Source organism: Cervus elaphus, chromosome 23 (assembly GCF_910594005.1).
Source record: "Cervus elaphus chromosome 23, mCerEla1.1, whole genome shotgun sequence".
NCBI lineage: Eukaryota > Metazoa > Chordata > Mammalia > Artiodactyla > Cervidae > Cervus > Cervus elaphus.
This window is the reverse complement of record NC_057837.1, coordinates 69,218,295-69,245,285: the sequence shown is the minus strand read 5'-3', so window position 1 is coordinate 69,245,285 and position 26,991 is coordinate 69,218,295. Positions and strand designations below refer to the sequence as shown.

The window sequence follows — 26,991 nt, the reverse complement described above, 5'->3', positions numbered from 1 at the left end:
GAAATAGCATGGTAGTTGTTGCACAATTGTGAAATGCGCTCCATGCCACCTAACTGTACACTTGAAAATGGGATGTGTATTTGACCACAATTAAAAATGCTCACCCGGATTTGGGATAAATGGGTTTGAATCACCAGCCCTGGCTCCCCTCAGCTGGTAACTTCAGCTGTGAGTGAAGAGCTGGTGTCCTGAGTGGGACAGAGCAGGGGTGGCCAGGCTGGCCGTGCCTTTGTAGCATCGTCCTCTTCTGGCCGAGACAGGTACCCAGGGGGACAGGGAGGGCTGGTCCCTATCTGGTTCCTCACCGCTTTCTGAGCCAGCCTCAACACTGCCCCCCAACGACCAAGCATCCTGGGTGAGGGGGTCTCTGCCTAGCCGCCCCCTGCCCCACAACAGATGAAGGCATCTGTGGGACACATCTGGCAGCAGACCTGCCGAGTGAGCCCCATGTGTTCTGAGGCTCCGGATGGGGCGGTGGCGCGTGGCGCGGGTTTACGGCCCAGAGGTCAGGCTCCCAGCCCGGCCTCGGGCCTAGGTTTGCCGAGGGGAGGCTCCAGGCCCTGCTAGGTGCAGCCAGCATCCCGTCCTCTGCCCCCACGGCCTTCCCCACCTTCCCTTGGGCTGGAGGGCAGGGAGGCTGGTTGGGAAGGCAAGCTCCTGGATGAAGTCCCCGGCATGGAAGGGCGGGCTGTCCTGATGATGTGCATGGAGGTGACGGGCCTGTGTTTTCTCCTCAGAAACAGACTGAACAGGAACTGATGGCTGTGAAGGACCGGCCAGCCTTGGGAGGCTGCCGCCGCTTGGAAGGGCCCAGTCCCTCTCTGCTGCCACAGGCCGAGGCCGCACCAGCCCCCAGCCCGCACAGGCCTCCACGCGGCCAAGCCCGCCACCGCCCACGAGCGGGGAGACGCGTCTGCCAGTTCTGCCCACAATGTAGGACCTCTCCTTTGCCTTCCAGTGAATAAATAGTTCAGGTTTCATATTCATAGACACAGAATCAAGTTTTTAACATATAAATCTGCCTATACACGTTTAATAAAACATCAGATTGCAGACACTTTTATTACATAGAAACTCTGGTTAGCAGTCCATGGTCTTTTACATCATCTCTGGAAATGCCCTGTGTCTGTTCTCTGAAGATCGCTGGGCCACGCATGCCTACACCTTCCACGGTCGGGCTGGGGTCACCACACCTGCAACCTTTGCAGTACTGGAGGAAGGCAGCGCCTTTGAAGAGACCTTGGCCCCTTCAGCAGTGACTGGTAAACCACACAGCGGGCTCGCCTTGCCTCCTGGGACGATCACTGCGGAACCCGTGTTCCCGGCGGTTTGAAAAACAGAGTGGGTATGTGGTTAGTGTCTGATGCTCACTCTCGTAAGCTGTTACAGCAGTTCTCCTTTTTCATAGAGTTTGAATCATGGACCATAACTCTTCAGTGATGAGATCGACTAAAGAAACACCTGTCAAGCCTAATGTCCTGACCTACGTGCCGCTTTTCTTTTTTTCAGTCTAGACATGTTTAGAGAGGAAAACTGACAAGAGAAACAGGGATGGGAGATGGGAGTGAAGGCCACAACTGCTGGGGGCTTCCACAGCCCTCTGTCAACACACTTCACAGCTGCCTCCAATTTGGGAAGGAAGACCCAGGCTCAACCTGTCAGAGCAAGAACTGACGGGGCTCAGGGGCCTCTCGGAACTGTCAGAGCCAGGGTGGTCCTCAGCAAAGACCTGCGTGTGGGGTTCCCGACAAAGTCCAAGTCCTCCTGGCCCCACACCTGGGGCCTGGCTGGCATGGTGGACATTGCTGGACAGGTCCTTGTGAGAAGGTTTTTAAAGTTCTGTATTTATATCCCCAAACTTGGAAACACGATCTCTGTGTTAGCTGAAGCATCATATCTGCTTTTTTAATTGAGAAAAATCACAGGAACGGGGGCCTTGGTAACACTGGGAAACTTGCTTACAAAGCTGTGCGCAGCAGTAAAGCCCTGTCTCCCCAAGACCAGCCCTGCGAGCAGCAGGTAAAGAGTGAAGCTCCCAGGAACCCCCTGCTGCCCAGAACACCTGGGCGCTCCTCCTGGGCCTGGGCCGGTGGGCAGCATCAGGAGACCCAGAGGGAGGGCAGGGGCTGTGGTGAGAAGCATTAGGGGTGGGGTAGCCACGGCCCTCCTCCCCACCCGCCCCGCAGAACCAGACCAGGCGGGCACCGCGCAGGCCTGGCTCCCAGCGTGGAGGTGGCGGCTGCCCCTCCTGCCTCCGGGGAGGCTTTTCTGAGGAAACCAAAAGCCCCGGAGCCACTGTTCCTCCCGTGTCTTTTCCCGCTCGCCCCGTCCCGTGAGGGACCACCTCCCCATTGTCTCGAACAGGCGCCATGTGAGCACTTGGCACGCTCTGCAGCCTGCTTTTGTCTCCTTTCCATGTTGGGTGTGAAGCTCCTTAGCCCCAGAGCCTCTCTGGAGAGCTGCCAACAATGGCGAGTGGTTGCCTCCTTTCAGAGAACAGACGCCTGCAGCGTTTCCCGTAGTGTTTATGCACATGCAGATTAATTTTTATATATCCATATGCAGTAGATACTCAGTTGATGCTTTACTGGTGACGTGTACCCCTGACGTGTACACTCGAGAACGTGGTGGCACGCGGGAGCTGGGGGCGGGGCTCGGCCGCCGGGCGAAGCTGCCTCCGATGGCGTCACTCCCAGAGCCCTGCGTGCCCCAGCCGAGGGCTGTCTCTTCAGAGAGGGTTTTCTTATGTGTGGTTTTTTTTTTTTTATATTCACATGTCATTTACAACCCAAACAGCAAAGCAGAGAAAACAAATTACAAGGTGGACAAATTCATGCAGGACACAGTGACCCCGCCTCAGCACCAGCTGGTCCTTAAAAGGTGGGCAAGTCACAGTGCTGCCTGCGGGCAGCTCTTCTCACAGACACTGGTCCTGCCCGACAGCCAGGACGTGCCCTGCCCCCTGCAAATGGCGAGACCACCCAGGCTGGCCAGACCCTCCTTCCTGTGCTCTTGGATCTGAGTGACTTAGGGGGGCTCGGGCTGCATGCTTGAAGGAGACAGATGTGGTTGGGTCATTGAATGGGTGTCTAAACATACCCAGGGCCATGGGGGCAAAAGCAGGAACACAGCCAATGGGGCAGAGATTCACCCGTGGCAGCCAGAGCCGGGATGCAGTGGGAGGACCCTGTGGCCAGGCGGGTCACTGCGGGTCTGCACCCAGCTGAGGGTTAGACTGTGATGTCGCCTCTGGTAGCAGGCAGTCTGTGGGCTGCAAAGTTGAGGGAAGTAGGGTGGGGCTAGTTTCTCCTGAAGAAAAAGCCTGTTTTTGTAAGGTGACTAATCTCTCCCCTCTTCTCTGTACGTACTTGACTCGTCAGAGATGGTGAACCATGTCAGTGTTTGTTGTTGCCTGTCTGTACATGTTTGGTTTATTGTATTTTTTACACGGGGTTGTGATCCAGTTTGAATAGGTGAGACCAGATCACCATTCTGATACAGGAAACCTGGATTTATGCTACATATACTTTCATACTTTGATTACGTATTTTAATTCTTGACTATTGAGGAGCTTTTTGATTTGGAAAGTGGGCTCTCTCTGTCGGGAGCCCTGGGGTCCTGAAGTGGAAAGCTAGGCTGGGGGACTCGCGGCACCTGGGGAGGGTGGCCCTGTGTGACTCAAGCTCCTTTCAAGGCTGAGTGCCCACCCCTGCTGTCGGGAGCACGGGTGGGAGGTGGGCGAGGGTAGGTGGCACCTGTAGGCACTCACGGGCCCGGGAGGCCTTCCCACCTGAAGTCCCGCGTGTTCTCCGGGCCGAGACGCAGAGGCCGTGGGCTCTGTCCGGCTCGGTCTGCGGTCCCCTGGCAGGGCCTGTGTCCCCTCCGTGTGCCAGGCTGCCTGCTGCAGAGGCATAGCATCGGCCGTTCTGTGCACTTCTCTGCTGACAGCTCCCTGCTCCTGCTGCCTCTTACCTTCCTGTCGTCTTCTCGGACCAAAATCCTCCGGCTGGAGTGGCTTTGTCCATTCAAAGATTGCAGCCCAAGTGGATAAAGGCACTTTGCAAGAGAGAAGAGCCAGCCAAATAAAAAATCATAAAACCTGGAATTTTGGCTCCTCCTAAAGCTCCTTCCCCCCTTTTCTATGCTTACACTCTCCCGGGGGCGGGGTGCTGGTCTGACTCACCTTCTGAGAAGAGGCCTCTGGACGCGAAGAGCTTGGCACGGGCAGCCCTTGCAGGCCGAAGTCAGCAGCTGCCCTGGTCAGGAGAGTCACGGGCTGTGTCCTCTTCTCAGCCACTGGTCCCCCCTCCAGTCCTCCCGCACCCGCTGCCTTCTCTCTTTTCCCTGGAGCACAGACCCTCCCCGCCTGCCCACCCAGGCCTGGGGGCTGGAGGGCATCTGCGTGCACAGAAGCGCCAACACCAGAAAACGTGGGGCGAGTGGGGCCCCCTCTCTCAACAGTCCCCTCCCCCAGCAGGGCTTCACTCTGGGGTCCCCACCGTGCTGTGTCCCGGCTCCATTCATAACAGCCGGGCCAGGTGACACGGGCTGGGTGGCTGCAGGCAACCTCGCAACAGACGGAACGGATGCAGAGTGGAGGAGGAAGTGGTGATCTGGAGCGCGGAGCCTGCCGCCCGGCCCTAGGTCTAGGTGAACCCGCAGGCCTCGGCTGCGGTTCGTTTCTGCTGGAATCTGTGTTCTCAGCTCTGGTCGCACTTGGGGGCAGGAGGTGAGGGTGGACGCAGCTCCCCCTCAGGGCTGACCCGGCTTCTGGGTGGGAGGAGCAGCAGGCGGAGCGCTTGCCTGGAGAGCATGGGCCACCTGCTCTTTGGTTCTTCAATTGAAGAACCTGTGACTGGCGTGCAAACCTGGCCGCCTCTGCACGGAGGCCCTGGCCTGCACCTGGAGCCCGACAGTGGGAGCGCGCGTGGGGCAGAGAGCAGAGCGGGTGGGCGCCAGGCGCCGCGGCTCTGCGGATGAGGGTGGGGCCGGCTCCCACTCCTCCATGTGCTGAAGTCCCACTGGGTTTGCAGGACGCGAGGAGTCGGGGCAGTTCCTGCCTTGCTGTCCTCGGCCCCCGCTTTCACAGTCCAAGCCCCTCTGGCTGTGTCTCCTACTGTCCTTTCGGGGCAGGCAGGGGCCTGCGGGGAGTCTGGGCATTTACCTGGAGAGCGCGTCTTCCTCCAGGAGTCCAGCTCTGCCCCCTGGGGGGTGAGGCCCGTCTCTCAGCTGCGGCTCATTTACAACGTCTGTTCCTCCCCTTGGTGAGGGGACGGTCTGAAGGCCCCCATGTGGCTGGAGCGGGAGGTGGACTGTCCAGGAGTCACGGAGGACAGGAAGCTGCAGGCCCACGGTCCGTTCCTTCCCAGTCAGGACTCTCAGGGCGCCTGCTCGTCCTGCGATTCATGTTCGGGGACACCGTCACTCACCCTGGGTCCTGCCCCACCAGGCCTCCCGGCCGGGTCACTGCCCGTGGCCTGGAGAGCCGGCGGCCCCCTGGGTGGATGCGGCCTGGTCGCAGGCCGCAGGGTGATGCTGAGGGGAGAGGGGGTCGCCCCCCGAGCAGTGGGTTCCGGCCCTGCTCCCCAGCATCGCTTCGTGCAGTGTCCGGGGGCCGGGCTGTGCCATCGTTGCTGTTGGGGAGCGGCCCCCCACCCCCGTCTGCGCAGTTGACTGAAAGTGTACTGAGCACAGTCTCTGCGCCAGGCCGGAGGTTGCCAGAGGCGAGCAGGTTCCGTCTGCCTCCCTGGTGGCTGGTCTTCAGCACAGACCTTTTGTTCCCCAAGGGCGGGCGAGGGCGACTGCGGGAGGAAGGCGGGAGGGCAGGGGCAGCTGGCTGGAGGAGTGCTTCCTGCCCGGAGCCACCGAAGAAGCCGTCGTCTTGGTGCTAAGAGGCCACTCCCCGTTCTGTCTGTCCGGGGGCCGCCTCCTCCGGCGAGGGAGGTACAGGCACACGCGGGCTGTCACCAGACGTGGTGGAAGCAGAGTCCTCACCCCAGGAAGGTGCTTTTAACAGAAAGTTGGAACTTGCCTTTGGACGGTGGCTGTGCCAGGCCAGGAGGAGGGGGCTGCCCTCTGGGCTGAGTCTCCAGGCCTCACGAGGTCCCCTGTGGGGATGCTGCTATTTCTAAGATGCAAATTGCACATTTCCTAGATTTTGTATCTGTGGATTTGGATAAGGGAGGGGAACAGGGCCAAACTGCTTGTACAATTTGAAATGGGCCGAAATGGTACTTTAAATCTTTTAATTGCTCCTAAATAAAAATGTAAATACATTTCTCACCTGCGGACTGTTTTGTGGGGGAATCAGGAAAAAAGCCGAGAACACTGACATCTTTGGACTTCTGTGGTCGAGACCGGCAACTCGGAGGGATGAGCAGGGCGGTTTCCCTCGGGCGCTCTGGGTAAGTTCCAGCTCGCTGTGTCCAGCCGGCTGGGTCACTAGATAAAGGACTGCAGCAGTCGAGGACTGATGCTAAACAGAGGGAAACTAAGTCAAACCTAGAGCTGTCAGGCATCCAGTGAGGACACTTTTCCTGGGAGGAAAATACTGAGAAGCTTGTCATTTGCTAAGGAGAGGTTGGCAAATATGCCTAAGGCCCCAGGGCCTTGAAGGAATAGGATTAAAGCCCAACTTCTAATGTTCATAGTGATTGAATCTCATGGGGGGATCCTAAGGGTCTGTGCCAAAAGGAAAAAGGGACCCTTGAAAAAGCCCCAGGGGCAGAGAGATAGTAAGGAGGGACACCAGGTGGACCCCAGGTGTGACCTATGTCTTAGGGAAGGAACTTTGTGTGGAATCTAAAAATCAAGTCTTTGGGAGGAAGACCAGCTGAGTGTAGAACGCTGAAGCCAGTCAGCCGACCCATGGTGGCTGCAGGCCCAGCTGCTCGTGTGGACGGAGTAGACAGCAGGGGCGGCCAGGGGTCACTGTGGGTGTCCTGGGGCAGCTGCAGAGGCCTCCAGCAGGGAACAGAATCCCAGGCCGACCCCAGAAGACCCACTGAGGGCCCTCAGGCTGAGACCAGACTTGATCAGTTTAACTGATGTGACCTTGTTTTGTTTCACGAGCTCCTTTGGTGCGGTGACCTCATGCCGCTTAAAAGTTGTTTTTCCCCCCCAAGAACTGAAATGGTGGGAGGTGATGAGCTCAAGCTGAAAGGCCAGTTGAGTGTCCAGCCCCAGGCCCAGCCCTGGACAATGATGTTCAGGATGTGCCTGGTCAGGAGGGAGGCCCTGCCCTCAGCACGTTAAGACCACAGATCCTTGTCAAGGGTGGTGTCCCTGGCTGAGGTCAGAAACCACTCAGGCCTCCTCCCGGCAGGAAAGCTGGGGGTGAGGGTGGGGGGCGCTCCAGATGCAGAAAGCCCCTGCCCTTGCCGTCGGTGCTGTGTGCAAGCACGTGGGAAAGCAGGCCACTCCCCACCACGGGCCAGGACACTTCACCCCAAGTGAGGGTCTCCCCAACAGCCCCCACCCACATGCTGGGCCTTCTGGGTTGTTCGACGATTGTCAGGTCTGGAGGAATCTGGGTTAAACTCAATCTGTGAATCTGCTGCCACGTTTTCTACTAGGAAGAAGGATCGAGAAATTTACAGGAAATGGCGAAGATAGTCACAGGAGAGTCCAGAAGAGGCATGTGCCCTCCAGTCAGCGGGGCCATCTGACGGCAGAGCCAGTGAAGGAGCAGACCTGCTGGTTAAAATCAAGGTGGGGAGTCACGTGAGAACACACCCGGGTCCCAGCCCTACGGCCACCACCACACACCACCTCTCCCGTCATTGGTTAGCAAAGCTTTCTCCTGCCCGCAAGTATCTGGGAACACACGGGTCAGGAAAGACTGTGTTAATCCCTGCCTACCACCTTCTCGTCTGAGGGGAAAGACGTCCTCCTCTGAGTCAGACCACGAAGCGCCAAGAAATTCAAGGCAACGGCGAGAACCTGAGCAGGGCGTTTGGCTAAATCTAGTTCAGGGACGACAGGAAGGATCTCAAACTGGGATCCCAGTTCTCCAAGTGGGTGGTGCTCAGAGGGGCCTGCACTGGACTAGGACTGGCACCAAATCTGAGAACTTGGGAAATGCGTGTCTTGGTCTGACTTGTCATGCAGGAAAGGGATGCTCTGAACTGATAACTCTATAAAAAACCTGCCTCAAGCTCGTCTTCAAAACCTTGGGTCTCTCCGAAGCCAGGGACCATACTTGCATACCTACATTGTCACACCAGGACCATGTGTCACACGATGACCATTTTAAGAACCAACTGATTATACTTCCCGATGTCTTTTCAATGGTCGCCCTCAGGCTTCCTGGGCTGGTGTATTATGCCCATCCCCACCATGCATCCAGCAGGCAGGCAGCGCTCTCCTCTGTACAGCAGCATATTTGATCCACACGAGCATGGACCACTAAAAAACCACCACAGGAAGGGAAGGGCAGGGCCATGTTCCAGGCACAGAGATCTCGGCCCCAAACTCTAGAGGCAACCAGAGTATAACCCAGAAACCTACACTTGAATGCTCCGTGGGCCTTGTTTTTAAAGAAGCAGTTTCTGCGGAACTGGGAAGGGACTCTGGCTGCTTGCAGGCGGGCGGCACTCTGCACTGCCTCACCCTTGGCACGTGAGCTGGGGGAGAGGGTGGCCACACACCACCTTGCAGCCCAGAGCGAAGATCTGCTGGACCTGGGAGGTAAATCTCACCTGCTTCTATTGCAGAATAACCACCGGGCAAGCAGCCCCAGTGAACATGTCTCCGGAAAGGAGCATGCAATTCCTGCACCTCAGAAAGAACTCACAAGTTACGGGATAAAAGAGATAACGTCATGTGGCGCTTGGACCTTAAGAGGGCAGCAGAGCCAGCCAATGACCAGCCTCAAGCCCAGCTTTGGGCAGAGGGTTGGTGCAAGCTCAGGGCTGGCTGTGCGGAGGCACCTTCGTGCCCACGGGCTGAGACTCCGGCCCCTGTCCTTAGAAGTGGGGCTGCGCCCCTCCAGCCTTCCACAGATCCTTCCACCAGCTGGGCAGACCCTGCCATGGGTGCAGCAGGGTCCATCAATGACCAGCGGCCTGTGCCCCGCAAGGCCCGCAGCTCCTTCATCCCCTCCTCCCTGAGGGAAAGCATCCCGCCTCATCTTTGCCTTTAAAGAAACCTGCGTCACCAGCAGCCTTTGCTCCGTCCTCTCCTCCTGCCCCTCGCCCACCAAGGCTGAGCAGCAGGAAGAGCAAAATGTCATCATGGTGCCACTGAGAAGTAATTCCACTTTGTACAGTCCTTTTCAGAAAAGAAGCTTTTTCAATAAAAGTTAAAATTTTTATTAACATTTAAATTATAAATCAAACGTTGGCAACCATATATAGACATGTTTGCTATGGACAGCTGACTGGGAGGTGGTACTTTAAAATACCATTTCAGAATTAGTTTAAATAAATCAATACCTTTTCTGAGAAACTGTGTAATTTCCTTCGGTTTACAGTCCATGATATGGAAAGTTTAATATAATGTTAAATAATTTATTGTCTTTCCTAAAAGCTATAGAAAACGGAATCACTATTAGGATCGGATAATAACAAGGCTTGAACGGCTCAGTGGTTCTTCTGAAGAGTATATAGAAATCTTAAAAAGCTAACACTGTTAACTGAGCTGTAAAATTCATAAAAATAACAGGTCTGCCACAGTGCGCAGAGAAGTTCGTTCGTTTTGCTTCCCCAGTCCCATCCCCCCACCACCAAGCAGCTTTCAGGTCAGAAGTGGAAGACATAGAAAATCATACATCCTACGTGAAGGAACGAAGGTCGTGAGAAAGAGTGTGCAAAAATAAACTTTACAAGTCCATTCTCCAGCATCACGTCCGTCTATTGTCAGATCTGACTGATTTCACAAATGCTCGAGATCACCCAGACAGCATCCTCTTGCAGGGTCATCTGGCAGACTCCGATCCAAGGCGTCTCGCTGCAACAGGAAAACTGGTCTTCACTCTGATTCAGGACTCCCGGCTGGCCTGCAGAGCTGCTGTGGGAGGACACGTTCCTTGTGTGAGGGCGTTTCCTGAACGCACGGCGGCCAGTGCCCAGCTGGACCTCCGCCGTGGGGACTGGCCTTTCCACTCCGGGGCCACGGGTGCCCGTCAGTCCTGACCTAGCTGGCATCTTGCTCTGGCTCTCGGGGGTCCGTGGCGCAAACGTAGGCACGTCCTCACTGATGACGTGAAAGAGCCGCCTGCCGCCCAGCACCCACAGACACATGCCCCCTGGTGAGCGGGTCCTTCAGGCTTGCGCCCAGGCTGCAGGCAGGGGGCACCGCCGCCCAGTGGGTACCCCGGGGCTGCTGTCCTCCCATAGCCCCGAGGTGCTGCAGCGGTGGCCCTGCAACTCACCGTCGCGCTCCCTGTTCCAGGTGGCAGCCTGGGCCACCTCGGCCTCCTCCACGGGCCCCTCACAGCCCGGCCGCCCAACGCTGCTGCCCTGCACACGAGGCCCTGCAGCGGTCAGGTGGGTGGCACTCCGGGCCGGGGGCAGTGCCCTTGTGCTGCGTCCTCCTCTTCAGGCAGGACCTGTGCTCCTCTGCCCGGGCTCCAGGACACCTCCCCTCCCTCCCCGCCCAGCTGGGACTGAAAGCTGCAGGACTGTGTAAACGTTGACTCCCGAGCCCAGCAAGGCTGCTGCTGCTCCGCTCCTCTCAGGAATGTCAGTGGCTCCTCAGAGCCTCCTGTGCCGCCAGCTGAGGCAGCCTCTCTCTCCGAGAGGCAGCGGCTGTGATGGTCCCAAGATGGAAGGCTCCATCTCCAGAAGGCAGGGCCAGGTGTGTGTGCTTAAAGGCCAAACAGTACAGTTTTTTGCCTTCACCCAGAGCTGGGGCGTCGAGGCCCAAAATAGGAGTACATCTCATTAATGGCGTGCTTTTCGTCTAGCGTCCACGGCTGGAATCTGGGCTCCAGGCGGCAAGGCCAGGAAGGGCGGCCCCACAGGCCGCTTCCCCGGAACCCAGCCCACGGCCCCCTCTCGTGCGCGGCATGGTGCCTGCTGCTCTCCGCGAGGCTGGGGCACAGCTAGAGGCGGTTGTCTCCATTGACCCGAGTCCTGCGCGGGGCCCTGGACAGGAGGGAAAAACGTCCTGACAGGCGGCGGGTGGAGGCCCGGGGGGGCAGGCGAGGGGAACCGAGGGCGGCTGGCCACCCCCCCAGCCTCTCAGGACCCCTCCTCCAGGCCACCTCGCCCTCACCCCTTACCTGCGATCCCGACCGTCAAAATGGTCTGCGAGATGCTCCTGGGAGATGCGGAAGTCCTCAAAGGGCTGCTGGTAGCGAGCTTCGAAGGAGCCCTCCCGGGCGCGGCCGTGGAACAGTGGGCCCGAGGCGTCGCAGCTCCGCTCCCGCAGTGACGCACCCCCAAAAGGGCTGAGGTCGCCGTTCTCCTGTGTCAGCAGCGACATGGCTCAGCGGCTGCCCCGCCCAGCGCTGCCCCGCCTGCCAGCCCGCCCACCCGCGGATACCTTGGCAGGGAACACGTCAATCTTGACCAGTAGGGAGGCCAGCTCCAGGTCCTCACTGTAGTTGTTCTTCAGAGGCACCGCTCTGTATCCTGGGGGGAGGAAGCTCGGCCCTTAGCCCGGGGGACGCCGGCGAGCTGCCCCGCCTCCGAGCTGGACCGCAGGGGGCACAGTGTGGAGGAAGGGCCCTCACCTGTCTTCAGACCCTTCACCGGGAAGGTAGCCTGAGCCAGGAAGTTCTGGTCACTAAACATGTCCTCCTCATAAACCACGAAGCGCAGGAAGGCGAACTCAGGGTTACTGATCTGGAAGTGGAAGGGCTTGGCTGGCCACACAGGGTTCAGTCCGTTGTCCACTGCGAAAGCAAGGGCAAAAGGCCTCAGGCCGCTGCTGGGAGGATGGAGTCACAGGTACAGAGGGCCTGACATGCCCAGGGGGGTGAGGAGGGGCGTGGGGACGGGAGACGTACCCACAAACTCTGTCTTCTGCTTGATGCTGTCGTACTCGGCTCCGGCCACCTCGATCTCCACAAAAGGACACACGATGCCGCGGCCATTCTTCGGCAGGTGCCGGGCCCCCAGCACCTGTAAGGCAGGCGAGGATGGGCGCGGGCTGGTCCTTCCGACCCACACCCGGTCCCCACTGAGCGGTGGAGGCAGTGCGCCCTCTGCTGGGCCCCCAGGACACTGCCCAGAAGGCCCGCGTCGTCGGGGCCTGAGAGCAGCTGCTGCAGCAAAAGCTCACTTGAAGTTGTTTTCACTTGAACCAAAACTACCATGTGAGTTTTTGCAATCTAACCTACGTTAAATCCATGTCTGTTTTAACACGGAAACATTTAAATTACTCCCCCCCGGGACAAAAAGGTCGAAATCTCTGGAAAAAAGACATGGTCACCCTCCTCTGTCTTCGCTTCTCCTTCAAGACCCGCCCAGGCCCACATCCCCTGCAGCCCACAGCACCAAGCCGCCTGCATCACAGATGCTCCCCCGGGGCCTCGAGAGAGTAGCATGGGGACTCAGTGCTGTTCAAGCCCCCATTCCAGCAAGTGCCATCGAGCTGATTCCTGTGGCAAGGGCACCAGCTCCCTGCGTCTCTGCCCACTCCTGCCAGGCAGGGGCTTATCCACGGCTCGGTCTTACTGGACCGCCTGACTCCTGAGTGCCAAGAACTGGCCACACGGGGCCCAGTCCCCCAGCGCAGGCCTGAAGCCCCACGCCCACCTCAGAGGATGGCTTCGTCTCCCTCGAGCTCCAGGACTGTCCAGCACCCCTCCCATGTCGCGTCAGCCAGCCCACCGGCCCTGGTGCCTGGAACCAGCCCGGCAGAGTGCCCCCTTCCCACCTCGATGCAGATGGCGCACGGCTCCAGCCCGCGGAGGCTGCTCTTGTCAAAGGGGTCGAAGGCCTCGTCACGCATGACGCTGGGCTGCAGCACGTAGCCGCAGTGCCCGCCGGCCAGGAACAGGGCCTGGTTCATCTGCATGGGCTTGTCTGCAAGAGCGGGTTACAGTGGACTCCAGTCCCGGGGCCCGGGGGGGCCCCCGCCCCCGGCCGCCGCCTCACCTGGGGTCTGGAAGTTGAGGGCCACCAGCTGGCTGCCGCAGATCCACATGGGCAGGGGGTCGTAATTGGAGGAGTCCAGCCGCTGGCCCTTGGGGTAGATGCGGGAGAGCTGCAGACGGTTGTACTGGAGGAACTTCTTGCCTTTGGCCTTGTTCACGTACTTCTCGGCCTTGGTCTCCGGGAAGGACGACATGTCGCGGTAGCAGGCGCGTTCGGTGCCGATCTCTGGACCCAACAGAGAGTGCGCTCAGAGTCCGCCCGCCCAGGTGCCGCCGGGCCAGCTCCCCCACCCCCCCCACCCCGGCTGGACCCTTACTCTCTTCGTCGAAGGGGACAGGCCGGCAGTAGACGACGAGCTCCGAGAGCTCCAGGGCAATCTTCTTCCTCCGCTCCATCATCTTCCCCTCGGTGAGCTGGAGGCACACAGGCCTGAGCCGTGCGGGAGCCCCCAGACACCTTGGGCACGCCCACCCGCACCTCCCAGACCCAGCTGTCCTCAGCCTCACCCCAGAAACCGTCCTGAGGACACACACCCTCCCGACTTCAGAGGCTGCGATCCTCACACCACCTGTGCCCCAGTGACACCCCAGGGACGCGTGGTCCTCACTCGGAACCGGGCCCGCCTTGGGTGCTGACTGCACTGGGAACGTGGGTGCAGTCCTCTAGGTCCCCAGGACCATGCCTCCAGCCCTGGCCCAGAAGCCTCACCCCTCACCCCGCAATTCTTTCTCAACACAACCACCCACCCGCCACCGCCAGACTTCAGCCCTAGCACGTCCCTCACTAGCACCCCGTGCGGCCCCCGGAACGTGCAGGCCCACTTCCTTCCAGAAGCAGCTCCTGTTCTTGAGCTCCTCCTTCCCTCCACAGCCCGAACCTCAGGATCCATTCCTTCAAACACTGGATCCTTTGGGCCTGGTCCTTCCAGGCCCTGCTTGGCTCCAAGTCCTCCGCACCCGGCCCTCTCGACTTGGCCTGCGGGCGTCCTTTCTCCAGAGCAGCCACGGTGCGTCCCGCAGCCCCTCCACCCAACCCTGCACGAGTGGCATCTGGCAGGATTCCCGCACCCCAGCCAGCACGCCCTCCTCTCTCCTCCAGAAGCTGGTCCTTCCACCGTCCTGCCCTGCACAGGCGGCGCCCTTGCCTTCCACCCGCCAAGGCCCACCGCCATCCCACCCAGCTGCGACCTCCCGCGGCCACAGCCGACTCCGACCGGCACTTTTGAGCGTCTGGCCCTGCCGTCTGCTTGGCGGCCCTTCGCGCGTCAGACACCCCGCCTCGCTGTCCTGCTCGTCCCGGCCTCTCTTTCTCAACACCCACGTCCTCAGAGGTCACGCCCTGCTCCCAACCTGTACCACCTCGCCCTAAACCCTGGGCACCTACACTCCTGCTTCCAGCCCAGGACTGAACCTCTCACCTCGGCCCTTGATACCAACTGGTCACTACGCAGAGCCATTCAGAAGCGTCCTGGGTGTATCTCAAACTCAACACACCCACACGGTGCCACGCCGCGGAGCACACATGTCCCTCGGGCCCCTGCCAGGCGGCGGGGGCTGCCCCGTGGCTAGAGGACCAGCGCAGGCTCTCACCCTGGCGTCCGCCGTCTGCGCCACCTCCCGGATCTTCTTCACCCAGTCCTGCAGCTCCTCCTGCGAGTCGGCAGCCACGTCCAGGGACCAGTGTGCCACCGAGGCCATGCTGATGGAGAAGACGAACAGCCGGTTGTTCTTGCCCTCGGGACGGATGGCTGGAGGGAGGAAGGAGAGGAGAGCTGGGGACACGGGGCTTAGCCCCCGCCCCACCCCAGGCGCGGGCGGAGCTCACTCCCTTCCTCTTCAGGATGGAGGACGTGCAGCCCGGAGACAAGCCCCTGACCCCATCTCTAAATCTGTCTCAGCCAAGGACCAGCCCGCCAGGACTGTGGACTTAGCTCGCCAATGCCACTGTCCCTGGTGTGTGCACAGGGCAAGCACGCAGGCCTCAGAGCTGGGGGGCGGGGGGCCAGAAGGGTACCGAGGCGTCCAGGAGTGGGGAGAGCTCAGAACGAGGGCAGCCTGTGGGGGTCCAACCCTCAGTTTCCTCGCTCCGAGCATGCAGAGAACCACCAGGGACAGCCCGTCCCTGAGAGCCAGAAGAAGGGCTGCGGGCTCACCTATCTGACAAGCCGGCACATCCAGGACCCCCCGCAGCAAGTCCCCGAGTGGGCTGTTCTCGTCCAAGTGCTGTGGGAGGCAAAGTCCACAGGGTCAGCAAGCCTGCTGTGTGCACACGAGGGGGTGTCTGGGTGCACATGAGAAATACACCCGACAGACGAACACGAAACCACACGCGTATGGCCCATGTTCACCAGACTGCGGCCTGCACGTGGTGATGGGATCTCACATGGGAGTGCCGTGCACATGGATACCGTGTGGGGAGTGGACGCCGTGTGGGGGGTGGACCTGGGAATCCCTCCCACCAGCGCGGCCCTGGTCTCACCTCCCTCTCGGGCTCCAGGGCCGCCGGGCTGACCATCTCCTCCACGTAGTTTGAAGGGAACCACAGCTGCTTCTTCCCACCATAATCACCCCGCCACCTGTGGAAGCCGCAGGGTGCTGACCCCCAAGGACCACCCCAAACTCCCGAGAGGGAGCAGCCCTGGGGGTGCATTGGGGCCCACACAGACCCATTTCTCCCAAGCCCCTCTCGCATGTACGTGGCCAGCACTCAGGGTGCCTGGCCCGCACCAGGGGCTCTCGGGGGCTCACCAGCCTCCCTCTTGCTTCTCCACGTTCTGGATGATGGCACTCTTGGTGAACGTCAGCTCGTCCTCCCGCTGCGCCTTGTAGTCGAAGAGAGCTTTGACGGCGCACTGCGGGAGAGAAGCCCCAGTCCAGCAGACAGGCCGCCTGCTCCTCTCCCACCCATGGCTGCATGTGCACCAGCCTTCGTGACTGCCCTCCCCGGGACCTGCAGGAGGCGCCCGGGCAAATGGACGGGTGAGCCAGGGCTTCTGGAGGGACGCTCCTTTGGGTTCGGGGGCACCTCGCAAGCCCCCACCCTGGGCCCCAGGAGTCAGACCCGGAAGCTGGTGTGGGAGGTGCTGAGCGCCTCCTCTAAGACTGGGATGGCTCGGGGTGTGGCTGGGACCCCAGCATTCTGCATCTCCAAAGTAGGAGAAGGAATCTTGTCCCAAGCTCCCTACTGCTGAGAAAAAATGAGGAAAAGGGCCCAGATCCTCACCCCTTAGAAACAAGGCCCCAAAGAGGAAGAGCCTCCTGTCTGACGAAGCTCAGCAACAGCCAGTGTGCCCCACCCCCCACCGGCTGCCACCAGGAAGGAAACAGGGGTCACCCCAGGGAGGAGTCTGGAAGGGTCAGTGCTGACCCCAGGACAGTGGCTGGGGTCAGCCCTGGGAGAGCTGTGGTCATACACCAACCACAGACTTCACGACACCTCTTGGGCCTCGGGAAACCACAAATACCACTTCTGCACAGAGACCGCAGGCCACCCTGCACCCCACAGCCAGGGACCCTCCCCAGCTTCCTGCGCCCAGAGCCCAAGGCTATACCTTGAACGTGGGCATGGGGTTCGCCTCCACATAGAAGCCAGGGTTGCGGCCCTCGTACAGCGCGCCGTAGTCAGGCTCCTGGAAATGGGACAGAACGGGCCATGTTAACGACCAGAGGTGAAAGTGGCTGCTGGCTTCCATGTCCCTTCCTCCCCAGGCTGCCCATCCACCCCTTTCACACCTGGTCCGCCAGGGTCCCCAACCTCAGGAGCCTAGACCGCCCCTCCTCTCTCCTCACTCTTATCTTGACCACCCAGTCCACGACTCTGAGGTCATGCTGCTCCTGAAGCCGCCTCCACCCCACGTCCTCTCAGGCTCCAGCCCCAGCGGGCGACCCTCGCCCTGGCCCCCTGGGCCCCCTAAGGACGAGAGTCTTGAGTGGCCATTCTGCTGGGGCCCCGCTGTCCTTGCTGCGGCTGTGATCCTTACCCAGGGCCCACATGGCCCCCGCACCACAGCCTGCCTTCACGCTGGCTTCCCCAGTGGCTCTGCCCTCCTCAAACACATCTCTGTAGCCTCTGAGCCCCTGCCTTGCCCTCAACCCCGGGTGGACCCCCTCCCTGCATGAACTCTGGGACCTCCCTACTGCACCCCACCCTCCAGCCCACAGGGATGGTTCTGCTGAAACCCGTTCCCCCACTCCTCACCCACCCAACTGTCCCCACCTCACAGACACACACAGAGGCCCTCCCTTGGGGACGCCTCCCTGGCTCTCTGCTGGGCTGGCAGGCCCCCCAGCAGCAGGCGGGCCACTCTGCCCTTGCATCCACCCTGGCAGTTCCGGGAGGGCCCGCAGGTCTCTGGCACCCTGCCTGCCACCCCCCAGGCACTCACAGCCGTGCCGATCTTCTCCAAAGCCTCCTCGTTGATGGGGTAGCGCAGCTTCATCTTGCGGTACAGAGGGTGCTTCTCGTAGTAGCTGACGAGGTCGACCAGGCTGTCAAACTCCGAGTTGCCCAGCATCACGGTCTGGCCCTCCTGCTGGACGCGGCAGTGCTTGATCTTGCCCTCAGCCCTTGACAGGGACAGAGGAGCCACACGGGGTCAGTGGGCCGGCACCAGGGATGCCCCGCAGCGCCTCCAGTCCCCCAGGGCAGCCCCCTCACCGGAAGGAGATGGCGTAGGAGTTGGGCTCGTTCCGTTTCCGCACCAGGAAGGCCCCGTCCCGGGGCACACGCATCAGCATGTGCTCGGCCTGCGCTCTGGTCAGGCTGGCGTGGTACCACCTGTGGATGGACAGTCTGAGTCAGCCCCACCCCGCGCCGCCCCTGGGCCCGTCTCTCAGCCCCAGGTCCATGCCTCCATCCCGCCCCAGGTCCAAGCCCCTGCCCCACCGCAGATCCATGCTCCCATCCCACCCCGCATCCATGCCCCCGGCCCAGGCCCGCGCCCCAGCCGCACCCCCGCCCCAGCCCAGGTCTGAGCCCCTGCCACACTCCCATCCCGCGCCCCCGCCGCACCCCCATCCCGCCCCAGGTCCACGCCCCCGCCATACCCCCACCCCGGCCCAGGCCTGCACCCCAGCAGCATCCCCGCCCCAGCCCAGGTCTGCGCCCCCGCCACACCCCCGCCCTGGCCCAGGTCCAAGCCCCCGCCACACCCCCATCCCGCCCCAGGTCCGCGCCCCGGCCCGTCCCTCACTCTTTGCTCTCGTGCGCGTTGGTCTGCGGCACCGGCTCTGAGAGGCGCATCTCAAATTCGTTGCAGCGCAGGGGCACCTGCTGGTAGTGCGTGATGAGGTCATAGAGGGAGTCGAAGACCAGGTTGTCCGTCAGGAAGAACTTGGGGGTGCCCGCGTCCTGCCGGGAGTGGATCCGGCAGTGCTGGACTTTGCCGTTCCGCCTGAGGGGACAAGGAGGCCGTGAGCAGCAGGCGGGATGGCACCCACACACCACCCACTGCAGGGCGCCAGGGCTCTGTGAGGCAGCGCCGGAAGGAAGGCTCGGGCGGGGGGCTCCACACTGGCCGCGTGTCTGCGTGTGCGCACATGTGCCTGTGTGTGCATGGGACCCACGCAGCCCCTGGTGGTGCCGGGAGGGTTACCAGAAGGAGAGCGTGTAGTCGCCCACGAAGGTCTCGCTCTCACGCACGAGGAAGGAGCCGTCGGGGGCCCCGGTCTCGATGCAGTACTCGGTGAGCAGGCGCTCGGCGATGTGCCGCCCGTCCCGGCCGGCCCCGAGCTTCCCGTGGAACCACTTCTCGTTGGAGTGCAGCTCTGTGCTGCCGCTGGCCTGCAAGGCGGAGGGCGACCGCAGAGACGCTTGGTGACCTGGACCCGGCCCCCAGCCCGAACCCTGGCCAAGGGCCAGCCCTCACCTCCTTGGGCTCCTCCTCGTCCTCGTTGCCCTGGTCGCTGCTTGTCTCCTCTGAGTAGTAGATCTTGCTGCTGGTCAGGACGAAGTAGTGGGGGTACCACTCCTGGAAGAGACGGGCGGGGGCCTGTGACAGGGCCCTCTGCGCGGCCGCCCCCCGGCCCAGCCCGGCCCAGTGCTCACGTGGTTCACGGGGTCTTCCAGGTAGAGGATGCCATTCTTTATGGAGTTGCTGATGTCGTTCTCGGAGTACATCACCGATGTAGGCACCTCCTCGTAGGCACTGCCCTCAGCCAACTTCTTGTGCTGTGGGCGATAGGCCAGAACTGGCATCCCAGGCCCCCACCTCCTCCCCCAAGCCTGGACCCACCACTGAAGCGGAGGCGTGCCCCGCCCCCCCAGATCCCACCTTGATAAGGATCTTCCTCTTGAGCTGGTTGGGGGAAGGGAGCCCATCGGCTGCAATGTCCACGGGCTTGGTGAGGAGTGTGTCCCCGAGCACCTTCTTGAAATACTGGGCCATGTTCCTCTGCTGAGCAATGCTGCAGTGGTCCTCAATGGACAGGATGACCGGGTACCTGCAGGGCAGGGGAACAGTGTGTAACACAGGAGACCCCGTGATTCCCAGGGGTCACGGCTCACACCCTCCCAGAGTGAGGTGTCAGGGGCCTAGGGCTCAAGGTCCTCTCTGGAGGGGAGCTACCCCAGAGAAGAGGTGGAACTTTGGGTGCAGCAATAAACCCAGGCCAACTGGGACTGCCACAGACACGCATTCCCAGAGTTGGTCCCTTCATGGAGCTGCCCCAGCAGCGAAGAGTGACATCCTACACCCAGGTCAGGAGTGGTGATGAACAGCCTCCCAATTTAGCTACTGGGGGCCCCTGGTGATCCTCTCAATGGGGTGGGAGAGGCTAGTGACCACGGTTTGGGGAAACAATAGGAACTGCAGAGTGGAGCACACACGATTCTCTGAGTTGTGATAGGAAAGGGGCTGGCAGGACAACAACCTCACAGGCCCAGGCCTACAGAACTGGTCTCTGAAGATGAAGAGCTTGAGTGTGTTCCACAGGCTGAGGAGGACCCACGGAGCAGGCGGGTGGGCCAAGTGGGCAAGAAGTGAGCAGCTCGGGCAGCAAGGGCTCTAGCAGCTGGCAGGAGGCAGAAGGCAGGGCCAGGGGCTGGGGGCTCTCACAGGGACCCAGGAGAGGTGGGGCTGAGCCCTGGCCACTCACTCTGAGGCCACAAAGGCATGCTCCTTGATGGTGTGCAGGACGTCCGAGAACTTGATCTTGGTGGTCAGAGTGTGTCCGTGGTAAATGACCGGCATCCCATCCGGGCCGTCCCAGCAGTCCACTAGGGAGCAAGGTGACAACAGTCAAGTGGGCAGGCTCCACCCCCATCTCCCTGCCCACCTCGCCCCAGACCCCTGCCCCAGGGTCCCACGCACACTCGATGCAGCGGCAGCCCATCCGCAGGCAGCGAGCGTAGGCTTCCAGGGAGGACTCGCTGGAGAACTGGTCCCCGGTCAGGTACCTGGACGGGGAGATGGGGGGCGGGGTGTCAGGCAAGCCCCACCTCCCAGAGTCAGGCCAGGGGCCAAGGGCGCCACTCACGTGTTGTGCGAGGAGGAGATCCAGTAGTGGGACAGGGGGTTGTTCATGGTGTCGGGACACACGGCGTCTAGCTGCGAGTTCCATATGCTGTTCTCCTTGGAGAACAGGAAGGTGACGAACTGCCCGGGAACAAATGTGGAGAGAAAGATGAGCCCCTGCCTTGCACCACAGCACCAGCTGGTACAGGAGGGGGTCAGTCCAGGCGGGGGACACTGCGGACCTCGTCCAGGAAGAAGTAAGGCTCCTCAATCTCTCGCAAGGGGTCTCGGAGGAAGCTGAGCATGAACTCCTGTACCTGGAGCCGGTCCACCGCCCACAGCTCCTGATGGGGTGGGAGATGGGGCATGTGAGAGGCCTCCAGCCGCAGGCGAGCCCAGACCCCCAGCCAGCACCCCGGCCCAAGCCCGGCCCAGTCCTACCCCCTGGTACTCGAGGAGGAACTGCTGGAACTCAGGAAGGGACACCCGGCAGAGCTCCGGCCGCTCCCCCGCCCTGCAGGACAGAAGGGAAGTGCCTGGCGGCCAGCTGGCTAGCGTGGCCCACGGACAATGGGGGCCCCTTGGAAGGCGGCGCCCAGCTCCGGGCCCGCACAGCTGCCCAGGACAGTCCAGGGGGGGCGCCCACCCCCACCCTCCTCGGTCTCCCTCCTGCCCGGGGAATCAACCAGGGGAGGGACGGGGGGCCTGGGGAGAAGCCCACCTCCCCACTTCAGACCAAACCTCAGGGCGCTGGCTTCCAGGAAGGGAAGGTCCATCTGCAGGAGACAGAACCGGGTCAGCGCGAGAACCCGGGGAGGCCCCATGGGCAAGGGGCTCTCGGGAAGAAAGGCTAGGGCAACGCAAAGGGGCAGGCCTCACAGGGAGAAGACCGGACACACGGCACCCGCCGCCCCCAAGCAGGGCCAAGGCGAGCAGGGTGAGGGTGGGGGCGGGGGCACGGGGCGGGGCAGGGGGCTCATGCACCGTCTTCTGGGCGCTGTACATGAGGCTACGGTACAGCTGCGCGAACTGCCCGTAGGTGATGTCGCTGGGGCGCTGCTCCAGGTCCTGGAGACAGAGCGGGACCACCGGTCAGGGCCCACCAGGGCGGGGGGCGGCCGCGCTCCCTGCCCGCCTGCAGCCAGCCCGCAGGCCCTCACCGTCAGCCGCTCCCGGAGGAAGCGCATGTTGGGGACCCGGTAGTTGACCTGGGACAGCATGTTCTTCAGGTCCTTGGCTGATATCCTGAGGAGACAGGGACACCGCCAGCGGCCTCAGCCCCACCTCTCACAACCTCTGACCTGCAGGCCGAGTCCACCTGGGGCTGGGCAGGTAAACAGCACCACTCTGGGCCCTGCAGCCCTGATGGTGAGCCTGGCTCAGAGCCGGGGTGACCGAGGGAAGGCCCTTCCTCTCTACGGCCTCCAGGCACAGAGGGAGGCAGCCCCTGCTGTGGCCCCCCGGGGCCCCTTCAGCCTCACTCTCAAACCCTGGTGCCCTCACGGGCAGGCAGCTCACAGGACTCCCCGCCCACTGCCCAGGGAGTCGGCGCCTCCTCAGGGAGCAGAGGAAAGACCCGTCTTAGCCAAGCACCAGTGCTGGTGACAAGGCATGGTCCCAGGACCTCACAGAAGTGCCCTGCCTTCCGAGGCAACCTGAGGATGGGGCAGAGGACCATGCTCGGCCAGGCAACAGGAAGAAAAAGATGGGGACAGGGAGGCCTTCTCTCCTGGGAGGGGGCAACACGGAGGGGAAGGCGGGCACGTCCCCTCTGGCCCCGGCAGTCCCGCTCTCTCCCAGCCAGCGCTTGCCTGGCCTCGGTCACCCAGGAGGGGGCAGGCAGGGCCCTCCCGGGGCGGGTTAGGAAACCTGCCTCACCTGGCCTTCCTTCCGTGGACTCCTTGCCAGCAGCACCTCACGCAGGTTGAGACCGCCCCCACACGCCTGCCCTGCTTCCTCCAGCAGCCGCCCCTTCTCCGCTCCTCCTCACAGCGGTGCTCTCAAGGGGCCACCCAGGCTCCGCTCACTCCCGGGACCGTGTCCACCCCTCCACCGTCAGCCTCGAGGCTGCCGACAGCTCTTGGTCGTCCCCACGTGACAGGCATGGCGCAGCCACCCAAGACCCTCCTCCCTGGGCTTCCAGGGATCTGCCTCCTCCGGTTTTCCTCTTTCCTCAGCTCCTCACCGCCCCAGGCCCCAGTGGACAAGCAGCCCAGGCTGGGATCGGCCACCAGCCCCCTCATCTTTCCTTGCTGTGTCTGCCTGCAGGCGCCTCTAGCCTCCCCAACCCGCTATGTGCTGTGCTCCCTGGGTCCCATCTCTGGCCAGCATTGTCCCTGAGCTCATTCTACCCACCTGCCTGCTCAACGCTTCTACCCAACCATCTACGGGCATCGCGGGACTCACCCCCTCAAATATGTCCCTCTCAGAGTCTTCCCTATCTCAGTCAAGGGCAACCCACCTTTCTAGATGCTTAAACCAAAAAGCTTAATATAAACCTCAACTCTCCTTCACACTCCAGAACTGATGTGTTAGCAAATTCCATTGAGCTCTATCTTCAAAAATATAGCCCCGCCGAAATCCAACCCCTTCCTAACACCCCACCCTGACCTAGCCATTGTCTTTACTGGGAGCGTCGGAGCCGCTTCCCCGTAAGTGAGCTCTCCACCCGCCCGCCGCCCTGTGCAATTGACCTCAGGTCACATCACACTTCTCTTCAAAACCTTCCGTGGTGCCCGCCTCTCCCCACCGCCAGCGGTCCTCCTCATCCACCTCCTGGCCTTTGACCCACATCTCTGTAGCCCCTCTGGCTGTCACACCGTGGCCTCAAAGACATGAGCTCCAAAAGGAAAAGGCAAGTGAAGGCACTCCATCGTGTCCGACTCTTTGTGACCCCATGGACTGTAGCCTACCAGACTCCTCCATCCAGGGGACCTTCCAGGCAATAAGATACTGGCGTGGGTTGCCATTTCCCTCTCCAGGAGATCTTCCCTACCCAGGGATTGAACCCAGGTCTCCTGCATTGTAGGCAGATGCTTTACCGTCTGAGCCACCAGGGAAGGTCCTGTGTGAGCTCCAAGGCACCCCCCAAACACACTACAGCACACCCAGAGCTGGTTCTGCACTCCCGCCTCTGCCCACAGCAGCGGTGCATCTGGCTTATCGTCGCTGGCCTCCCCACCAGCTGGCACAGGCCCTCGGATAGCTGACTGCAGGAAGTGCCTGTACCAGACGGCCTGCCCACCCCTGGCTGTGCGTGAGGCAGGTCCTCCAGTTCTCGAAGCGGGGCCACTGTTCTGGTCACCCCAACCCACCCTGCCAGGATAGGGCCCCAGCTCAGCACCCACCGGTCCTCACGGTTCCGGTCCACTGAGTAGAACTGCTTCCGCAGCCACCTGGTGGGAGAGGAGCCTGAAGTGAGACCAGGCCTGGGGAGGAGACCGGCAGGCAGGCTTGGGCGCAGAGGCCCGAGAGTCCCTGCCCTGCTCCCGAGGGCCCGGCGCCCCAAGCTCACCCATCAGGAGGGGGTTCTCACCTCTCAATCTGCAGGGGTGTGGCTGCCTGCAACGTGTCCTCCATCAACCAAGTCAGGCCCTTGATCCACATGTTCACTTCGTCTTCAGATGTGGCTGTGAGGAGGGGATAAAGAGCTGAGCCTGGGGCTGGGCTGCGCCCCCCAACCTCCCGCCTCCTCCAGCCCCTCAGCTCCACCTTGGAGGCTCAGGGTCTTCAGGCGAAATTCCATTCCATACAGGATGACGAAACAGTGGGACTGGTCTGGTCGAAAAGCAGGATCCTCTTGGTAGCGATCGAAGTCCCGTGAGGTCTTCCCTGGGCGGATCTCCTTGATTTCTCGAATGTCAACTGGGAGGGCAGGAAGAGGCCAAGGTCAGGCTCAGGCCTCCCAAGGTGAGCAGGGCTGCCTGGGCTCCCCGCCCGTTCCCACACCCTCTTCAGAGAGGACCACCGAAAGAGACGGCCCCTCGGGGGCAGAGTCAAGACCACTCAGACCCACTGGGGGAGGGAAGAGAGCTGCGCTCTGTCTCCGGGCAGAGCTCTGCTAAAAGCTGGGGGTCTGGGGGAACATGGAGCTCTGTGCTCTGCACGCTCCCTCCCTGACAACACAGGGTCACTCTGACCTGGAGAAAGCCGGACTCGAGAAAGAAAAATAGGGACCCACGACTGAAAGTCTGAGGACCATTTCCTGACACAAAAGTGCACCAACTGAATGGTGAAGTCCCAAGGTTCAGGCTGCGGAGGGGCAGGCCCAAATGGGTCTCAGAGTCCAAGGCGGGGAGCAGGCACTGGGCCAACAGACCTGATGCAGCCCCAATGACCCATCCCCTAAACATCCCCGAGCAAGTCCCAGCAAGAGCAGGGTTGCCCACGGACGGCTCCCACCCTGGCCGCGCAGCTTAGACGAGGGAAGCACCGGGTCGGAGCAGCAGACAAACTGCCTCAGCCACTAACTCAGACCATGCTGAGTGACTCATTTAACTTCTCTCCATCTGGGTTTTACCACCTCTAGAGCAAACAGCTTGTGACTGAATTCCTCCAGAAGAGACCTGCGTGGACTCGGGGGTGGGCCTGCCAGGACTAGACTCCCAGCTCCAGCTCACCTTAGCTGTGTGACCTCGGCAGAGGAACAACCACTCTGACCCCACTGTGTCCCCGTGAAGGCAGGTGACAGTAGGCGGCACGGGGAGGGGTTGCTGAGCTCAGGTCCAACAGCCCAGAGCGCCCCGCCCTGGAGGTGGCACATGGTGGGCGCTCACTCAAGCCTCCCTCCAGCTCCCTGACGGGTCTTGGGGGTCTGCGGTTGGAGCAGGTGCACAGAATGTGACCCCAGGCCTGGGGAGGGCACAGCTGCACAGTCCCCAGGCTGGGACCGTACACAGAGGACAGCCTTTCCAGGCCAGATGAAGACACAGATTCAGGGAGGTCAAAAGAGGGGAGCCTGGCGTAGCCGCCAGAAATGACTGAGCGCTCCCTTGGCTCCGGAGCCTCTTCAGAGGTTCTCGACCCAGACTGGCCCGGAAGACCTGGAGCCAGGAGCGGTGCCAGCACGCTGCTGGGCCCGCCTCCCCCACGAGCCCTCCTGGCCCAAGCACACACCACCCAGTCCCTCTAGCCACAGCCGTGCCCCATCTATCCCCTCACCTCAGACAGCGGCATCACTCTGGCCCCATGCCCAGCCCCCTGCCAAAGCACTGCTGGTCCTACCTGGGCCCTACTCCATGCCCTCAGCAACCCCAGGGCCTGGTCCCCAGCCGGAAGCCCCTGCTTTCCTGCCGGCCCTCCAGTTCTCACCACCCAGCCATCCTTCCCGAGCCCCCAAGTCTGTGTAGGACATTGTTCTGGTCCTCCCAAGGTGGCTCAAGAGGGAGAACCCACTCCTTCTTCGGCCTTCAGGGCCTCTGTGATGGGGTTCAGTGCCCTACCGCTCGCCGATCTCTGCTCCATCCCAACGCAGCTGGGCTGGGGCCAAGAACAGTCATGCTTCCTGTCCATCACTTTACCTTGGTCCCCAGCCAGGGACGGTCTGCCTCCCAGACTCCATTCTCTGCCACCAGAGATCCAATCTGGAAACACCCCCCGAAGTAACCGCTAAGGGCGCTTCTGTGTGTTCTTCATCTTTCCCGGGGCCAGCAAGGCCATCCAGAGCTTGCTGAACGACTGAACAAACAAGTGGAAAAGCAGGCACCCCGACGGGGGGAGGGGCAGCAAAAAACGGGAGTGGAGTTCTTCAAACGAAGAGTTACGCTCAGGTGAAAGCAGGGGGGACAGGGAGGGAGACTGAGTCACAGGCCTAGGAGACAGGGTTCCCAGGATGAGAGGAACAGCTGAACATGGGAAATGCCCAGATCAGAAACTAAAGACTAACCACAAACCCTGCCCTTTGAAACAGAAACCAGTGTGCCTTTCCGGCGCAGGGCTGCTGCCATGCCCTCCCACACCTCACACAGCCTCACACACACAACTCACACAGGCCAACAAGGCCTCGTGGCCCACAGCCTGGGCCCTTCTGCGCAGCTGCCCACCAGTCACTAGAGGCAGTTAGTCCACGACGTAGCTCCTGCCCAGCGAGCAACCACAGGGTCAGTCTGAAGCCTGCAGCCGGGCTGCCGCCACAGTGCCCCCACACGGGCACACGACATGCTGCCAGTGGGTCCCGGGTGACCCCGCGGTGGCCCGGTGCCCCAGGATACATCCACTGTGACGGACAGACAGCAGAGGAGGCTCCGCCCCAGACGGGACCAGGCAGGCACAGAGCGGCCCCAGGCCAGGCGCCCGACTTTCCCAGGCTCCTGCTGCCCACGCCGGCCCCGGGCACTTCCCCGCTCTGGAGCTGTCGGCCTGGGCCCAATGCCCTTCAAGTCCATCAAGCCAACCGCAGGCTGGAAGGACGAGACACTGGGGGAGAGGCTCTACCAGGTTCTTAAAAGCTGCATCCTGTGTGACCTCCGGCCTCACCCCCCCACCCCCACCCTC

At 61.6% G+C, this 26,991-nt stretch overlaps 2 protein-coding genes and 1 non-coding gene across 5 annotated transcripts in view; 1 reads left to right on the top strand and 2 right to left on the bottom strand.

Annotated features, from left to right (window-relative positions):
• ZHX3 (zinc fingers and homeoboxes 3) overlaps positions 1 to 3,560 on the top strand; it is a 108,704-nt gene extending 105,144 nt beyond the window's left edge. For all 3 annotated transcript variants that reach the window (XM_043884123.1, XM_043884122.1, XM_043884125.1), the window contains exon 4: positions 738 to 3,560. In XM_043884123.1, the coding sequence (XP_043740058.1) occupies positions 738 to 748 (11 nt within the window). In that variant the 3' untranslated portion in view covers positions 749 to 3,560. The remainder of the gene's footprint in view (positions 1 to 737) is intronic.
• Positions 3,561 to 9,295: 5,735 nt separating this feature from the next.
• PLCG1 (phospholipase C gamma 1) overlaps positions 9,296 to 26,991 on the bottom strand; it is a 33,249-nt gene continuing 15,553 nt past the window's right edge. The window contains exons 2-32 of the mRNA XM_043884121.1: positions 24,211 to 24,363; positions 24,035 to 24,128; positions 23,847 to 23,894; positions 21,660 to 21,744; positions 21,484 to 21,567; positions 21,241 to 21,275; positions 20,941 to 21,013; positions 20,742 to 20,843; positions 20,522 to 20,640; positions 20,356 to 20,441; positions 20,141 to 20,261; positions 19,318 to 19,486; positions 19,092 to 19,214; positions 18,913 to 19,014; positions 18,640 to 18,827; positions 18,238 to 18,438; positions 17,703 to 17,822; positions 17,431 to 17,611; positions 16,597 to 16,674; positions 15,794 to 15,897; positions 15,525 to 15,621; positions 15,199 to 15,268; positions 14,636 to 14,793; positions 13,363 to 13,459; positions 13,047 to 13,271; positions 12,826 to 12,974; positions 11,954 to 12,068; positions 11,678 to 11,839; positions 11,488 to 11,576; positions 11,225 to 11,409; positions 9,296 to 11,087 (exon numbers count right to left, since the gene is read on the bottom strand). Of these exons, the coding sequence (XP_043740056.1) occupies positions 11,045 to 11,087; positions 11,225 to 11,409; positions 11,488 to 11,576; positions 11,678 to 11,839; positions 11,954 to 12,068; positions 12,826 to 12,974; positions 13,047 to 13,271; positions 13,363 to 13,459; positions 14,636 to 14,793; positions 15,199 to 15,268; positions 15,525 to 15,621; positions 15,794 to 15,897; positions 16,597 to 16,674; positions 17,431 to 17,611; positions 17,703 to 17,822; positions 18,238 to 18,438; positions 18,640 to 18,827; positions 18,913 to 19,014; positions 19,092 to 19,214; positions 19,318 to 19,486; positions 20,141 to 20,261; positions 20,356 to 20,441; positions 20,522 to 20,640; positions 20,742 to 20,843; positions 20,941 to 21,013; positions 21,241 to 21,275; positions 21,484 to 21,567; positions 21,660 to 21,744; positions 23,847 to 23,894; positions 24,035 to 24,128; positions 24,211 to 24,363 (3,656 nt within the window). The 3' untranslated portion in view covers positions 9,296 to 11,044. The remainder of the gene's footprint in view (positions 11,088 to 11,224; positions 11,410 to 11,487; positions 11,577 to 11,677; positions 11,840 to 11,953; positions 12,069 to 12,825; positions 12,975 to 13,046; positions 13,272 to 13,362; positions 13,460 to 14,635; positions 14,794 to 15,198; positions 15,269 to 15,524; positions 15,622 to 15,793; positions 15,898 to 16,596; positions 16,675 to 17,430; positions 17,612 to 17,702; positions 17,823 to 18,237; positions 18,439 to 18,639; positions 18,828 to 18,912; positions 19,015 to 19,091; positions 19,215 to 19,317; positions 19,487 to 20,140; positions 20,262 to 20,355; positions 20,442 to 20,521; positions 20,641 to 20,741; positions 20,844 to 20,940; positions 21,014 to 21,240; positions 21,276 to 21,483; positions 21,568 to 21,659; positions 21,745 to 23,846; positions 23,895 to 24,034; positions 24,129 to 24,210; positions 24,364 to 26,991) is intronic.
• TRNAC-ACA lies at positions 23,487 to 23,558 on the bottom strand. Its single transcript has one exon. It is a non-coding gene; the product is annotated as a tRNA-Cys (tRNA).